General features: G+C 42.9%; 1 protein-coding gene across 3 annotated transcripts in view; it reads left to right on the forward strand.

The window, feature by feature from the left end:
* Positions 1-18160, forward strand: part of PARVA (parvin alpha) — a 155098-nt gene that overhangs the window by 72122 nt on the left and 64816 nt on the right. For all 3 annotated transcript variants that reach the window (XM_036918037.2, XM_036918036.2, XM_057507394.1), the window contains 3 exons: positions 16514-16603; positions 16681-16751; positions 17884-17986. In XM_036918037.2, coding sequence (XP_036773932.1) covers positions 16514-16603; positions 16681-16751; positions 17884-17986 — 264 coding nt within the window. The remainder of the gene's footprint in view (positions 1-16513; positions 16604-16680; positions 16752-17883; positions 17987-18160) is intronic.

Consider the following 18160-nt stretch of genomic DNA (forward strand, 5'->3'; position numbering starts at 1 on the left):
TCCCACGGTCTAGATTTTGCTGGATGGATGTTGATGATGTCAGTTCAGATATTCTTCTGACCCCTGCATTTCCTGAAAATTGGGAGGTAGATCCAGGGCTGTTGATGGTGTGTCTCTTTGGTGGAAGGGGAGGTGTTACGTCTGGTTGTCTCTCGTGTGAGGAGCCATTGGTGGCCCTTGTCTGGATACATTCATTCATTAGGGGTTTCCAAATGATGATATTCTAATCATTTGTTCCTTCATCATTCATTAGCTGCAGTTTTTTACAGGGTACACTTTCCCTCATTATTTGGTCAGTCATAGGTACATTTTGATTTCAAAAGATAGGATAAAGGTTAGGTTTTTTTTCACCTTTATTTGCCAGTTTTCAAAGTAAGTGGGTTTCCTAGCATCCTCCAGAGGTGACCTGTGGAGAGGAGTTGTGTTTTGTTTTTCTAGTATCATTATTAACTTATGGATTTAAATATATTTGATGCACTTCAATCCATTTCAATTATTATCTTTAGTGATGCTCATATATTTCTGTCTTGGGCCAGTGGAAGCCTCTTTGATCCAATCCCACCTCATAGAATTCAGGAGTTACTTGGTTTCTGGCAGTAAGATGTTCCAAGCCCATCTGGCATATTTTCTGCCTCAGATCTAGAATCAGCCATTTCTCCAAGGAGCCCCGATTCCGTTCAGTGAAATGACATTATTAGTTAGAGGCCACAATCCGGGTGCTGTGGGCATTGAGCACTGTCTTTTCCCACTTCTGAAAATTCGTCCAAACTACGAACACTCTAAGCAGCACCACTGCCCATTAGAACCACCACAGCCATCCCCCTCACTGCCGTCACCATACAACCTTCACCTTCCCTCAAATACTCAACTTCCAGACTCTTTAACACCCATAAAATATTCCTTCCCCAACCTGCCTAGGGACCTTCACCATGCCACTTGCTCCAAAATGTTCTGCCTTGTAAAGTGTGTTATGGGCCTTTCACTGTCCTGTCTCTTTTAATCTGTTTGAACCCCAAGACAAGGAGATAGATCATAATTTAGATCATACTTTCTTCAAGCCTCCTCCAACTTTGTTTTTGAGCTCTGTTAGCTTGCCAAAGTCATTCTTGTTTCATTAGGTCACCTCTGAGCAGTCCCTCCATCTCTCCCAGAGCTTATACCCATTACTAGGCACACACTGGGAAAAGGTGTGGGGTGGGGGGAGGCTGGACTAACAGACACAAGTGCTAACTAAGGCATGTCCTGTTGTGCTGGGCATTTTGTGTATGACATTACATCATCTAAGCTTCATTGCAAACCTGTGAGCTAAGTATTATGATTCCATTTTAGAGGCAAAAGAAAGTTAAATAAGAGAGAGAGCTGGGATTAATCGGTGGTCTACCTTTCTCCAAAGCTCTGGCCAGCTCGGACTGCCTGGTATGTCCCAGGAAGACTTCTGCTTAGATAGATCCACTAGGGAACCTTTCCCTAGCCATCCAGCACACTTGTGAACTTGTTTTTCTTATCCATCAGTGACTTCCCATTGCTTTCAGGATTAAATCCGCACTCTGGATGTTCTGGCCTTCGGCTTACCTCTCTAATTCTCCATAGACACATTCTTCTCCAGCACTCTTCCCGAAAATGTGCCTGTTCTCATGTCTCCAGTTCTCCTTCTGTATGTCTTGCTCCCTCTTCAGCTGGTGAACCCCTACTTCTCCTTTAAGAAGCAAATGAAGCACCTCCTTTGAGAAGCCCTTCCTGATTGCCACTTCCAGATGAGTTAAGTGATACCCCTTTAGCTCCTGCAGGGTACTCTCTAGGGCTAGGTTTTATTCATCCCTTTGACGCCAGGACCCAGCACAGTGCCTGGCCCAGCAAGTTTGCTCAGCAATGCTGTTGAACGCACATTTGAACAAATGAACGAGTGAATGGTACAGCTATCTCCACTTGCTCATATAGGTAGGTATTGTATTATCTTCTTTGAAATAATAGTCTTTACAGTTTCTTGTGGCCTCTATCGCTCTGTGCTGCTGTTGTGCATGTTTATCTTTGTTCATCAGTTAAATTATGCTCTGGACCTGGAAAACACAACCACAATGAGGCTCCCAATGCATTGCCTTGCACACGGTTGAGACTCAATAATTATCCGTAGAATTGAATCAAATGGAAGGTTGTATGAAAGGAAGCCACTGTGGAAGCGGCAGGCATGCAATCAGCAGAACGCCAGACAGTTAAAGCATCTCCGATTTACTACAATTTCTTTTAATAGGTTCTCTGTACAGATGTGCTGTCAGCATGGATTGTTGGTTTAGAAAAAAGCCAGGGAACTACAGTGGCTGTTGTGACACACAACAACTGGTGATGACCCATGGATGTCCATTTTGGGGCAGGACTTAGTCATTAAAGCTGAGAAGGTCTAAATGATAAAAATACTTCCAACCAAATGTCTTGAACCTGCACACTCAGAACCAGCACACATATGCCCTCTCTGCTCCCTTCTTCTCTGCTTCCAGTGCCTTCTCCTCTGAAAGCCCAGACTCACCCAAGATGGGTGTCTGTCTCCGATGAGGGAGGTGGAGCTGTCTATTTGGCCAGAAGGGAGGATGGCTCAGGGACCTGTGCTGCCCTGCTCTTTATTCATTTGGGAAATACTCATTGGGCTCTCATTGTGAGGCAGGCACAGGCAATGCAGGTGGGCAAGGCTCAGTCCTTTGGAGCACTCAAAATAGTACATGAGGTCAGTGTTTTTCAGACATGCCCATGGGTGCAGAATTACAAATGGTGGTGAGATAGAAGAAGGGAGATCTGGCCACGAAAGGGTCTGGTGCTGCCTTCCCTATAAAGCCCTCCCTGGTCCCTTCTGGCAGTACAAGGCTGGCCTGGTGCTCCCCTGGCACCATGCCTGTATCGGACTTCAGCCCACTGAGCTTCTGGGTATATATGACTGTGAGCTCATGAATGAGGGCAAAGGGTCTTCCCTAGAATAGCGTGTGGCCTGCAGCAGGTGCTGAGTCAGTGTTTTAAGGGTGGGAGGGAGGGAATGAGCACATTTTACAAGACCCCATTCCATCAGATGAATGAGTCATAGACTGTCCTTAGCACTGTGATCACACGAGTGTGATGATGAACCAGCTCCAAAACTTCAGCTCTTCAGGCAGAAGAGGAAGGCACATCATCTCCCGGGGGACTGGAGAGGATGGAGAATGATGGAAACCCTCGGCACAGGGCATGGCCTGTGGAGGGAGCTCAGCACAGGTTACAAACCCCTCTGCTGCTCCTAGAAGATTCCTCGGGGTGGTCTCATGCTCTGATGGAAGCACCCTGCCCACCCAACATCCCCTGGCATCCTTTCAGAGGACACCTGAGGCAGGCCAGGGGCAGGACTCACATCCTGCTCTTCTCTGAACCTGCCATATGGGCATGTCAGAGGCAAGACGAAGGACAACATGTTTATTTTGAAGAGCTCTGGTTTGTGTCATAATAGGAGACAGAATTTTGCTGCCATCCATTCTTGTTTGCTTCTTCCTTGGAGAAGAAGAATATGTTCCCCTCTGATCTGTTGCTAAAAGTATACTCTGTTAACTCCCACCTGCTCTCCTGGGGGAAAGGAGGGAGGTCCCTGGCCATGAATCACTGGGGAGCATAGGAGATGTGTTCGCACTGCATATCACACCCCGCTGCCAGCCACTTCTTGTTTCAGCCCTGCTGTGGTAGACTGTTTGGCCATCAGTGGGGTCCCACTTTAATCTGGCATCTCCACTTTTCTGTCCCAGGACTCTGGCTTCTGAACCTGCACCCAGTGCAGCCTGGGAGTGCAGAAGTAGTTCCCTGGGGTGACCTCTGCTAATGGGGAAGTCTTCTTGAGATAGTCTACACAGTTCTGCAGAGCCTCCAGAAGGTCTGCACCTTAGCTTCCCACAGGCAGCCTGCTCAGTAATACATGCCCCCTTCCTTGGCTCATCACACGTCTCCCTGTCCCTCTCCTTGCCCTTCACTCCTTGCCCTGGGATTTCCTCCCACTTTCAAGCAACTCCAAGACACTGAGGAAAGGAGATGGCTGGTAGAATGATCTTCTAAGGAACTTCTCAGGAAAGTCTCATAAGCTTTCTGAACTCGAGCTTCCTCACCCATGAAAGAAAGCATAGCCTGTGCCCGGCTCTCACACAGGGCTGTGCACCTAGTTCCCCACAGGCGCCATGCTCTACTCTCACTGCTTCCGCTCCCTGAGCGCCCGCTCACCCTTCGTAGCTGGTGAGTGACTCAACCTTCAGATTCAGCCACCTCCCCCAACGATTGGAAACCACCTAAATGCCCAACAGTTACAGAATAGTTAATTCATGCATGTGTGAGCCCTTAATAGAGATTGAGGATGCCATTTAAAGTGATGTTTTTGATGGCATAAGGAAAGACAATGGGGTTATGTGAATGATCCCTTCTTATACTCTGCTTATACTGTGTATAAGCAGTATACATAAAAGCAAGCTATAGAATTACATGTACCATGCCTGTGTGTGTGTGTATGTGTGTAAAACATAGAAAAGCTGGTAAACTATGTTAACAGGGTTTATCTCTGAGCAGTAGGATTATTTTTTTAGTTTTTTAAAACATATTTTCAAAGTTCTCTTAAGTTTTTTTATAGCAAGAAATAAATCAACCCATTATTTAAAACAAACAAAAATACTGCTCAAATATCACCTCCTTTTAACGTGTCCTCACAGAGGCTGAGCCTGCTTTAAAGTGACCAGACGACCTATAGGGCTTAGCATATGCAAGATTATTCCCCATTAAACTTTCTCCTGGATTTACTTGGGAATGCAGAAGTGACCGTGCTCTGGACAGTTTCATATAAAAATATAAAAGTTGTTATGGAAAACTGGGACAACATAGGGCAGTGTTCGGGATGTGAACTCTGGAGCCAGCTGGCCTGGGATCAGTGTGGGTTCTACTTTCTAGCTGGGTGGCCTTGGTCAGTTCGTAACTTCTCTGGGCCTCATTTTCCTCATCTGTACCTACTCAGTGGATTGTTGGGAAGGTGAAATGCGTTAATATATGTTACAAAAGGAAAAAGTGCCACCTGTTCGTTCCTGGCACAGAGAAGCAGAGTATAAGCACAGGTTCTGTCATCATCGTCGTCATTGTTCATTGAGAAAGCATCTCCACAAACTGCTTCTTCAGGATAAAGCACTGACTGACCTTTAGACAAGTCCAATATTAGTGTGCACCAGTGAATCGATCCAGACAGAACACAAGGATGCAATGTTCATTAACGGGCCACACGTAGAGCTCGTTTCTGCAGAAGCTACCACTTGGGAATTCAAGTGGACTAGTAAGGGATGTGGTACTTTTTAAGCAGCATTGAGCTGCTGCAAAAATAAATGACTGGCTGTTCAGGATTAATAAATAAGAAGGACATAGATACTCTTTGTAGTCAAAGAGCTACAGAGAATGAAATGAGAAAAGGAAAATTGACTCAGGAGATACACAAAGATGAAAGCAAGTCATCTTTCAAAGGCTGCACCGGGTCCTGGGGCCCTACTGGCCCTCCAGTGGCCTCAGCAGCTCCCACACACTCCTCTGCCCCTCCCCCAACACTCTCAGGACTTGGGTCAGAGCTGTGTGAGGACCTTTTCCTATTATACTGCAGTTTGTGTATGAGTTTCCCCTCTGCCCTCAGCTAAGCATCCTCTGAGCACTTATTGTTTATCTTGTGCCTGGCATTGTGCTGGGCTCTGAGAACACTCCAGATAACTGCCCTTCAGGAACCCGCTGATCAAAGAGGGGAGTAATTATTTATCTTTGATTTCATAGCTCCTGGCCCAGCCCCTGGCAGCAGAGATGCCCATATGTGTTTACAAACAAGAGATAAACAGTGCCTGCCCACCCTGGCTGTCCTGGGTCTCTCACTGTACCCATACTTCCATGTAATTGGCCAGCCCACCAGATCAAGTTCTGTGGTCTCCCTGAGGCTGTTACAGGTGCTCAGGGCACAGGGACATACACATGCACACACATGCACGCACAATGACCTGGCATTTTCCTTTATAAACTCCCAGATGGCACATCCATACCACTTTCAGCTTATGTAGGAGAAGACTTTTAAAACCAAAGGAATGATATGGTTCTTAATCTAAAGACATAATGGGATGTGGCATGGCAAAAGATAAAGAGGAGTAATGTACTGTTTCCCTGGACTCTCTGTGCCTGTGCAGTGTTTAAATTCTCTTGGCTTCCTTGAGACCCCACCAATGTTTCAGTTCAGATTGTTTGCACTGCCTGAAGCCAGCCAATGGTGTGTCCATCTCCACCTGTGCTTACCAGCAATCAAAGGGCAGCTGAACCATGTGCCTGGCTGAACAATGAATAAATGTCCAGCGGCAGAGATATCTCCTCTCACAGTGCCTATTCAAAATCCTCCTAAAAATCCTACTAGTATGATAACACAAGAAAAGGAAATAAAAGGTATACAGATGACGTGTCTGTTCCCATCTCTTTCCCATTGTGTAGTTGGGTTGTTTGTTTTCTTATTGTTCAGTTTCTAAAGTTCTTTGTATATTTTACATATAAATCTTTTATCCAGTATGTGTTTTGCAAATACTTACTCCCAGGCTTATCTTTTCATTCTCTTAATATCTTTTGTAGAATAGAAATGTTAGTGAAGTCCAGCTTATTAATTTTTCTCTCATGGTTGCCCTTTTGGTTTTGAATGTGAAAACTCTTTGCTAAACTCTATGTCACCTAGATTTTCTCCTAGGTTTTTTTCCTAGATATTTCATAGTATTGTGTTTTAAATTTTAGGTCTGTGATCATTTTGAGTTAAGTTTTGTGGAAAGTGTATGGGCTGTGTCAAGATTCATTTTTTTGCATATAGATGTCCAGTTGTTCTAGGACCATTTGTTGCTAAGACTATCCTGTCTGCATTGAATTGCCTTTGTGGCTTGTGAAAGATCAGTTGACTGTATAGCCAAGGCTGTGCTAAGAGGAAAGTATATTGCAATACAGGCCTACCTCAGGAAAGAAGAACAACCCCATATAAGCAGTATAAACTCACAATTAATGAAACTAGAAAAAGAAGAACAAATGAGGCCCAAAGTCAGTAGAAGGAGGAACATAATAAAGATTAGAGCAGAAATAAATAAAATCGAGAAGAATAAAACAATAGAAAGAATCAATGAAAGAGCTGGTTCTTCTAGAAAATAAACAAAATAGATAAACCCCTAGTGAGACTTACCAAGAAAAAAAGAGAGACTACACACACAAGCAGAATCAGAAATGAGAAAGGAAAAATCACTACAGACACCACCAAAATACAAATAATTATTAGAGAATACTATGAAAAATTATATGCTAACAAACTGGATAACCTAGAAGAAATGGACAACTTTCTAGAAAAATACAACCTTCCAAGGCTGACCAAGGAAGAAACAGAAAATCTGAAGAGACCAATTACCAGCAACAAAATTGAACTGGTAATCAAAAAACTACCTAAGAACAAAGCACCTGGACCAGATGGCTTCACCACTGAATTTTATCAAACATTTAGCGAAGACCTAATACCCATCCTCCTTAAAGTTTTCCAAAGAGTAAGAGAGAATACTTCCAAACTCATTCTCTGAGGCCAGCATCACTCTAATACCAAAACCAGGCAAAGACACCACAAAAAAAGAAAACTATGGACCATCCCTGATGAACATAGATGCAAAAGTACTCAACAAAATATTAGCAAAGCGAATTCAAAAATACATCAAAAAGATCATCCATCATGATCAAGTAGGATTTATTCCAGGTATACAAGGATGGTACAACATTTGAAAATCCATCAACATCATCCACCACATCAACAAAAAGAAGGACAAAAACCACATGATCATCTCCATAGATGCTGAAAAAGCATTTGACAAAATTCAACATCTATTTGTGATTAAAAACTCTCAACAAAATGGGTATAGAGGGCAAGTACCTCAACATAATAAAGGCCATATATGACAAACCCACAGCCAACATTATACTTAACAGCGAGAAGCTGAAAGCTTTTCCTTTAAGATCGGGAACAAGACAAGGATGCCCACTCTCCCACTTCTATTCAATATAGTACCAGAGATCCTAGCCACGGCAATCAGACAACACAAAGAAATAAAAGGCATCCAGACTAGCAAGGAAGAAGTTAAACTGTCCCTGTTTGCAGATGACATGATATTGTACATAAAAATCCCTAAAGAATCCACTCCAAAACTACTAGATCTAATATCTGAATTCAGCAAAGTTGCAGGATACAAAATCAATACACAGAAATCTGTGGCATTCCTATACACTAACAATGAACTAGCAGAGAGAGAAATCAGGAAAACAATTCCATTCACAGTTGCATCAAAAAGAATAAAATACCTAGGAATAAACCTAACCAAGGAAGTGAAAGACCTATACCCTGAAAACTACAAGACACTCTTAATAGAAATTAAAGAAGATACCAATAAATGGAAACTCATCCCATGCTCATGGGTAGGAAGAATCAATATTGTCAAAATGGCTATCCTGCCTAAAGCAATCTATAGATTCAATGCAATTCCTATCAAAATACCAACAGCATTCTTCAACAAACTAGAGGAAATCATTCTAAAATTCATATAGAACCACAAAAGACTTCGAATAGCCAAAGTAATTCTGAGAAGGAAGAATAAAGCTGGGAGCATTACCCTCCCCAACTTCAAGCTCTACTACAAAGCCACAGTAATCAAGACAATTTGGTACTGACACAAGCACAGACTCATAGACCAATGGACAGACTAGAGAGCCCTGATATAAAACCAACAATATATGGTCAATTAATATACGATAAAGGAGCTATGGATATACAAAGGGGAAATGACAACCTCTTCAACAGCTGGTGTTGGCAAAACTGGACAGCTACATGCAAGAGAATGAAACTGGATTATTGTTTAATCCCATACACAAAAGTAAACTCGAAATGGATTAAAGACTTGAATATAAGTCATGAAACCATAAAACTCTTAGAAGGCAACATAGGCAAACATCTCCTGAATATAAGCATGAGCAATTTCTTCCTGAACGCATCTCCTCAAGCAAGGGAAACAAAAGCAAAAATGAACTCATGGGACTACATCAAAGTAAAAAGTTTCTGTACAGCAAAGGACACCATCAACAGAACAAAAAGGCATCCTACAGTATGGGAGAATATATTTGTAAATGACATATCTGACAAGAGGTCAACATCCAAATTATATAAAGAACTTACATGCCTCAACACCCAAAAAGAAAATAACACAATTAACAAATGGGCAGAGGATATGAAGAGACAGTTCTCCAAAGAAGAAATTCAGATGGCCAACAGACCCATGAAAAGATGCTCCACATCACTAATCATCAAGGAAATGCAAATTAAAACCACAATGAGATATCATCTCACAACAGTAAGGATGGCCAGCATTGAAAAGACTAAGAACAACAAATGCTGGCGAGGATGCAGAGGAAGGGGAACCCTCCTACACTGCTGGTGAGAATGTAAGCTATTGCAACCATTGTGGAAAGCAATATGGAGGTTCCTCATAAAACTAAAAATAGAAATACCATTTGACCCAGGAATCCCACTCCTTGGAGTTTACCCAAAGAATACAACTTCTCAGGTTCAAAAAAGGCATATGCACCCCTATGTTTATCACAGCAGTTTTTACAATAGCCGAGATATGGAAGCAACTTAAGTGTCCATCAGTAGATGAATGGGTAAAGAAGATGTGGTACATATACACAATGGAATACTATTCGGCCACAAGAAAGAAACAAATCCTACCATTTATAAGAACATGGATGGAGCTGGAGGACATTATGCTCAGTGGAATAAGCCAGGTGGAGAAAGACAAATGCCAAATGATTTCCCTCATTTGTAGAGTATAACAATGAAGCAAAACTGAAGGAACCAAATAGCAGCAGACTCAGAGACTCCAAGAATGAACTAGTGGTTACCAAAGCGGAGGGGTGTGGGAGGGCGAGTGGGGAGGGAGGGAGAAGGGGATTGAGGGGTATTATGTTTAATACACATAGTGTGGGGGATCGCAGGGATAACAGTGTAGCACAGAGAAGGCACATAGTGGATCTGTGTCATCTTACTACACTGATGGACAGTGACTGCATTGGGGTATGAGTGGGGACTTGATAATATGGGTAAATGTAGTAACCACATTGTTTCATATGAAACCTTCATAGAGTGTATATCAATTTTACCTTAATAAAAAAGATCAGTTGACTGTATGTATGTGGGTCTGTGTTTTTGAGTTCTGTATTCTGTTTCATTGATCTATGTGTCTATTCTTTTGCCAATACCACACTGTCTCAGTTACTACTGTCAGTTTATAGTAGTCTTAAAGTCTGGTAGTGTCAGTCCTCCAATGTTGTCATTCTTCTTCAATCTTGTGTTGGCTTCTCTGGGTCTTTGGCCTTTTTGTGTAAGCTTTAAAATCAGTTTGTTGATACCCACAGAATATCTTGCTGTGAATTTGAGTGGGATTATGTGGAATCTACAGATGAAGTTGAGAAGAAGAATTGATACTATAACAATACTATTTTCTAATCCATGAACACTGAATGGCTCTTCATCCAAATTTTCTTTGATTTCTTTCAGCATAATGTTGTAATTTTCTACATAGCAATCCTGTACATAGTTTGTTAGATTTATACTCAGGTATTGCGTTTTTGGTGTTATTATAAATAATATTTTTTATTTCAAATTCCAAATTCCAAATTAATATAAGTGAATTTCAAATCATTCGTTGTTGGCATATAGGAAAGCTATTGATGTTCATATATTTACCTTGCATCCTACAACCTTACTATAATTGCTTGTTAGTTCTAAGAATCTGTAGTTTTTGTTCCATTTTGTTTTCATCAGTTCTTTGGGATTTTCTCCATAGACAGTCATGTCATCTACAAACAAAGGTGGTTTTATATCTTCCTTCCCAGTCTGTATACCTTTTATTTCCTTTTCTCGTGTTATCTATCATACTACTAGGATTTTTAGGATGTTTTTAAATAGGCATAGTGCAAGGAGACATCTTTGCCTTGTTCCCTGTCTTAGGGGAAAGGCATCCAGTTTTTCACCATTAAGTATGATGTTTGCTGCAGTTTTTGATAGATGTTCTTTCAGCTTGATTTTTCACAAGAGAGAAGAATTGTTGGGACTCACTGCCCAGACAGTGGTCAAGCTAGTTCTCCCTAGTCACCAGTCTCTGGCCACCAAGAACTTCTGTGGGGACCCTGCGCCATTTAGAAATTAAGGACGCTTTAGTAGTTTTCAAAAGAACCAGAAATTAAACATCTAGTCCTGAAAAGGATCTAGAACAGCCTCATGGGGACCCACGTGCACTGAAGGAGAAGGAACATTCTGGCTGGTCTCTTGCCCTCCCTTGGTATGGTTTGTTTGCTTGTGTTTGTCTATAGACACATGGAGTGCTGGGGAACAGATGAATTCATAACCCTTGACACTCTGGGACCCACCTACTTATTTGCCCCTCTGTTCCTTACCCCCATTTCTCCTGAAGGCCCCCTACCGTCCCAGGGCTCGGACATAGTCCCTACTGTCTCAGCACCTATCCTATTTTTCCATACCTTGCTGTTTATACAAAAGGTGCCTTTTGTGTGGCACCTGTGTTGAATGAAATTTACGTTCTTCAAAATCTAGCTCAAATGTCTCCCTTTCTGAGTGTCCTTCCCAGTCTTCCCCATCTGATGTTAGCTTCATTCTACCTGAGCTCTTACAGCCCTGTAGTTACATATCCTTCACATTGTGTTTATGTACCTCTTTCAACACCTGTGAGCAGACTGAGGCAGACCCATGTCAAATCCCCAAACCCATATTCCCAATGCTTCAGAGAAGGTGCCCAGTAATGTTTAATAGTTGAATGTATAAAATAACTGGCCTTGCATAAATAGACCCTCTCATACTTTCAGAAATCTCTGTGCATTCTTCTCTCCATACTTGTTTTTCCTGTGGTATTCTTTGTGTCCCTGTATATAATTCTGGAGTGTAAGAGATACCTATAGCTATTGTTTCTCATGGAAAATAGGAAAGAAAAATTATCATTTGTTGCAGACCTACTCTATTCATCCATCAACTTTATAATCCTGGTGTCCCCTGTATCAGTTGAGTTCAGGCTCCATGCCCCAGAAAATGCAAATTCAGCTGGCTTTAACAATAAGGGAATTTATTATATCTCTTGTAACAGGACATATAAAGCTAGGGTGGCTCCAGGGATGCTGACTTAACAGTATAAACAAGAACCCCTTTCTTTTCTTCTCTGCCAACCTTAGCATATTTTGTTTCTTCTTTGTGCTAAGACTAGTTTACCTCATGGCTACAAAATGGCTGCAGTAAAGCCAAGCATAGCATCATGATATAATAATGATTAAAGGAAAGATAACTTCTCTTCCTTGATCCTCTCTTTAAAATGGAGGACAACTTTTCTTAGAAAATTCCAGAAATTTCCTCTCAAAGCTCATTGTATCATATGACTAAAGGGATTGAGATTACCATGATTAGTTTAAACCAATTAGGATCTCACCTAGAGGCATATGAAAGAGGGGTGCATGCTGGAACAAAATGTGGAAAGAAGGAAAAGAGTAAAATAAATATTCGCCAGGAAACTAGCTGTGTCAGCCACACAGTTGTGGTAGAGAGAATTGTTTTATACCGAATTTTAGGGAGGTTAAGTCACTTTCATAATGTCCCACAGCTGATAAAAATAGCAGTAGGATTCAGATCCAGCTCTAACTCCAAAGCCCATCCATGTACTTTTTTCTGCTGCACAGCTGGACCCAGAGTCAGCCTGCATTTCCCGGAAAAGCCAAAGCCCCCTTTCTTGTGGTGAGCACGTCAGGGGTTGAGGTAATCACCCTGCTTTCCCAAGCCCGACCTTCAGCTGGGCATTTAATCTGTTTATTAAGTTATGACTAATGGCACTGCGAGACACCGAGGGCTGCACACTCAGACCTAGTTTTAGATTGTTAGAGGAGATTCAAGGGATAAACATCATATTCAGATTCTCTGCTGAGGAAATTCAATTGCAGCTCTTTCTCCTTCAGAGTGCAGGGATTGGCGAGGGGCTTCTGCTGGGTCCTGCTCTGGTTTAATAGAAATGAAACCTCCAAAGCAGGAGAGCTGTTTTGGGAAAACAGCCACTAATGCGGCCCCACGGGGCGGGGGCCAGGCCTGAACTGGGCAGTTTGCATATTCACTTTTACAAACAGTTGGCTCAGAGTCAGCAGTTAATGGGATGGGAATGATGTTCCTGTACCAAATCATTTCCTGAAAAAAACATTTCCAATTGCAAACATATCTCAGCCTTTCTTCTCTGGTTTGTTATGTCTCTGTGAGTGAATTAAATAGGCAGGGCAGAGGGGAATGTTTCTGACTGGGGATTTCTCATCTGAAAACATTTTAACAATGATCTACCTGTACAAAGAGAGCCTGTTCAGACCCACCTTTAGGAGTCCTGGCTGCAAATATTGCATTTCTATTTTAGAGATGTAAATACCTCTATATTCACATACTGGCTCTGGCTGTGCGACAGTCTTGGGACAGATGCTTCTTTTCTGTCCTTACACGATGTGAACACATACATGTGCACACACATGTACACATGGGGTCAAGCCAAAATGTACCTTTATGTTTTCCTAAAGGTGAACTGGAATTCTTACATCCTAGACACTGCTTTAGCAAATTCTCCTTCAACTCCCAAGCTGTGCAGTTAAAGGTCTTAACAATTCAACTATTCATTTATTCAACAAATAGCTCTTGAGTGCTTATTATGCATAAGGTATTGTTTTAAGTAGTAATAGTCATAGCATTCTAGCACATAGTTCTTACCAGGCATCAGGCACTCTTCTAACCGCTTTACATAATTAGCTCATTCAGCCTTTTCAACAAGCCAAGGAGGTGAGTAATATTATCACTCCCTTTTTACAGATGGGAAAACTGAGGTGTAAGTGGTTAATGAACTCGCCCAAGGCCACATAGTGAGTGGGGGAATCCTGGATTTGATCTAGGCAGTCCGCTTCCTCTTTGGGGATCTAATAGTGAACAAAAAAGTGGCAGTCTTCCTGCAGCTTACTTTCTGGCCAGGGGAGATAGGTAACAGATGTATGAATGATAATTATTTCAGATCATGATGAATGCTATGAAAAAATAAAACATGGGAGGAAGACAGGGACCAATCACTGGGGTTTTATTCTGAGTATGATGGGAAAGCTTCAGGTGGACGAATGTATGATCCTATTTACATCCTTACATATCATCCTAACTGTGATATAGGTGGCAAATGCTTCAGAAAGCAGTAGACCAGTTAGAAGGTGGTCTGGTCATCCAGGTGAAAGACAAAGGCAGCCCAAAGCAGGATGGTAGTGGTGGACATGGTGAGAAGTGGCTGGAATTGGGCCCTGGTTTGGGGGTAAAGCCCACAAAAATTGCTAATGTAGTGGATGGAAAAGGTAAGGAAAAAGGAGAAGGGTGATTCCTCAGATTTTGGCTTAAACCATAAGTGTATCAGTGGTGGTGCCATTTACCGAAGGAGATAAGAATAGGGGAAGGGCAGGTCTTGTTTTAGTGCTTGCTGGTGGGGGTAAGTGTATTGAAAGTCATGAGTTGTGTTTTGGGTATGTAAATGTGAGATCTCTATTAATAGACCTAAGAGGAGACATGGAGTAAGCCTGGAGCTTGGGATCAGACTAGGGCTGGTGATTTAAATGTGGACCTCATCAGCATTTGGATATAAGGGGACACCATCCAACCGAATTTCCTGTGATGGTGAAAATCTGCCTCTCTGCTGTCTGGTATGGTAGCCATCAGCTACAGGTGGGCCATCGAACACTTGAAATGTGATAGGTACAACTAAGAAATTGTTTTTTTTAATTCATTTAAATTTTAATAGCCACGTATGGCTAATGACTAGCATATTGGACTGCACAGACCTGGGGCACAAAATAGAGAAGGTCCTGGGCAGGAGCTATTTTCTTCAGTGGCCAGTAAGCCCAGCCTTGCACCCACAGTAAGTGTGACTGTATTCCCATTGCTTCCTAAGTAATGGAAATTGTGCCTCTTTGTGAGAAACAACCTGGAAAAGAAAGCAAACTGCTATCCTAGGAGGAATATTAAAAGAAATTACAGAAGTCTAAGGAAGGAATTGTTCTTCACTAGAAAGCAAATGCAATCCTATACTTACAGAATCCTTTAAGCATTGAAAGTGTCACCTAATTGTTTCAGTTATGTTTTATGGGGAGAATTATAGAGAGCAGTGGGTGTCTTTGACTTTGGAGATTCAAGACGGTGACTGTTATCCACCACATGAATGTCAAGAGCCCACGGCGATGGGACTAAATACCAGCTTCATAATGCAAGTTGTGTGTCTTTAGGGTAGAGCTGTTTCACTCTCTTTGTTAGGCAATCTCATTCCCGTCCAACTGCAACCATCAGTGAGTTTGTTAATATGAAAGAACTCTTTGTAAGCAGCTGCCCTGTGCTTGAGAGTTCTTGCAAGAATAAACTGCCAATTGGTGAGGCCCGAGTCAATAAAAATATAAGATGGGACATTGCAGCTGCCATACTAGCTCTTTGAGAACCTTTTGGTGACCAATGCCTCCAGAGAAAATGGTCTTTCTGTGCTCAATTGTGAAAAGTAATTATCCTAACTGGAATTGAATAGAGGTAAGGGAATTTTAAGTCACTGCTTTTAGGAGGGGTATGTAAGGTTAGCACTCAGCAAGTGTCCATCACACAACTCGTTTTTGAGACAGGAATATTTTTTTATTATGAACCAAGACTTCATATGGGGGGTGGGGGGTAGAAGAGAGCAGGCTGGAAGTCTTTAGTGGTCACTGACCCCTTTTTGTTTTTCTTAAGCAAAGTGGAATTGTAGGTTTCTGGGATTGGAAAGCTGTAAAAGAACTTCCTGGTCATCCAGTCGACATCTTTATGTGCAGCTGAAGAAATGGGCTTAGGGAAGTGAGGTTCTTCTGAGAGCTGAAGGGGCTGGGCCACAGCCAAGGGAAGAGGCCAAACTGAAGCGTTCACAGCCCCAGCTGGGGTGGGGTGAAGGAGGAAGGGAGGATAATCAGAAAAATACTCAGGGAAACCAGATCAGCAGAGGAGTTGGAGGAGGGTTGAGCCAAGGCTGGAAATGGTGTGCAGCACAAATGTGGTCTCAGCATGGAGACCTTGTTCACCAGGCAGCAAGCCCTTGAGGGAGGGGGCAGGCAGGAGGCAAAAGACAGACTTCAGACGTCAGGGCCCATCTTGCTCCATTTAGTTCCAAGGTCGTTCGTGAGAGGGGGCAAAGACGTCCCTATCACCCCAGGGAACCCAAGTGAGGTGACAGAAGTGATGAGATGATGGGGACAGTTCCGTCCTTTTGGCAAGGAGAGGCAGGGAATCCACTGCAGACTCAGTAACAGTTGCCACCTAGCAGTGGTTTTGTTTTGTGTTCCACCTCTGTCGTCAGTGGGGTGCGCTGTAACCTGTGCTTCCATTTTGTTGCAGTATCCGAGCTTCAGGAGGAGGGCATGAACGCCATCAACCTACCCCTCAGCCCCATCCCCTTCGAGCTGGACCCTGAGGACACGATGCTGGGTAACTGGGACTCTTGTTCTCTGGCTTAGCCTAATGTTGTCAAGTGGAACCCCACTGACTTCCTTTTCTTTTTCAAGAGGAGAATGAAGTGCGAACAATGGTGGATCCAAACTCACGCAGTGACCCCAAGCTGCAAGAACTGATGAAGGTGAGAAAAAATTACAAGGGGCTCCAGGTGCCTCCTGGCCTCAACAGGCATCTCTGGACCTCCTGTTCTGTGCAGGCACCACATGAGCCACTGCCGAGAGAATGAAAAGTCAGGGTGGGCTGTGTCCTCAGGCAGCTCATGGTCCAGTAGGTGGACATCTAAATTTAACAAAGTAGAATGGGACAAATGCCCAAAGAATGGCATTGGTCACAAGTGTCAGAGAAGTTAGTGCAAATAAGCTCACATTTGCCAGGCTCTTAGTGTTGGCATGTTCCCTTCACTGCTCTTCTCAAGACCCTCAGAAACACCGTGGGCAATAGGATCTAGCATCATCCCCATTTTACAGATGAGGAAAGTGAGTCTTAGAAAAGCCAAGTAGTTTATGGTCACAGCTGCACAGAGGAGGTGGAATTCCATCCAAAATAAATGAGATTAAATGAAATATTATATACTTGGCACAGGGGCTGGCAGGTGGTCACCCCTTAAAAGAGTTCATTTTATCCCCGTTCAGATTTCCCATCCTGTGTTTTTCTTCAACTTTACCAAGCTGCACTTAAAATGAGACAGAAAGGCACTGGATGCCCAAGTGATTCATTCAGAATACAGATCCAAATACATCATTTTCCTTCCTGCTCAAAACCTGTGTGTAGTTTCCTATCAACTGCAGGCTGAAGCCCACACTACCTAATCCTCAGTTTTAGAGGCAGAAAATCAGAGGCTCAGAGCAAGTAACTAGCTGGTCACAGACAGATTCATATAGATCACAGGGGTCCACACATCAGTTAGTGTAATGCTGAGCTTTCACCCCCAGTTTAAAGCTTGTACCTTTGCCTGGTAGAGAGCCACACACAGCCAGACCTGTGTGAATGGTGCCTGCCCTTAGCTTAAGAAAAGGTAGGGGCCAGAAGATGTGAGCAGGGACAGTGGGGTCACCAGCACGAGAAGGGCTTACACGTGAAAATTAACAGGGCCGCTGGGGCTCACAGTCACAGCTAGTTGTCCACATGCTGGGTTATGTGGATAGTCCTGCTGCTGTCAAAACCTGATGCTCGTTTAGATTTTAATAGTCTGGGATAAGAAAGCTAGTGATAAGAAAGTAGCCCGTGACTCTTCTCTTATTCCCTCTCTGTAGGTATTAATTGACTGGATTAATGATGTGTTGGTTGGAGAAAGAATCATTGTGAAAGACCTAGCTGAAGATTTATATGATGGACAAGTCCTACAGAAGCTTTTTGGTATGTAAGCTTTTTGAACGTTGCCTGGATGTCTTTAAAATGCAAGTGGATGGATCACCTACTCCCAGTTAGAAGGCGCTGTTCTCAGTCACCGCAGTGCACCTGCAGTGTGGTGTGAACATGTAGCATGTGAGAAAGCAGACCGGCAGGACCTTTAGGTGTCTTCTTAGAATC

Source organism: Manis pentadactyla, chromosome 9, assembly GCF_030020395.1.
Source record: "Manis pentadactyla isolate mManPen7 chromosome 9, mManPen7.hap1, whole genome shotgun sequence".
NCBI classification, from domain to species: domain Eukaryota; kingdom Metazoa; phylum Chordata; class Mammalia; order Pholidota; family Manidae; genus Manis; species Manis pentadactyla.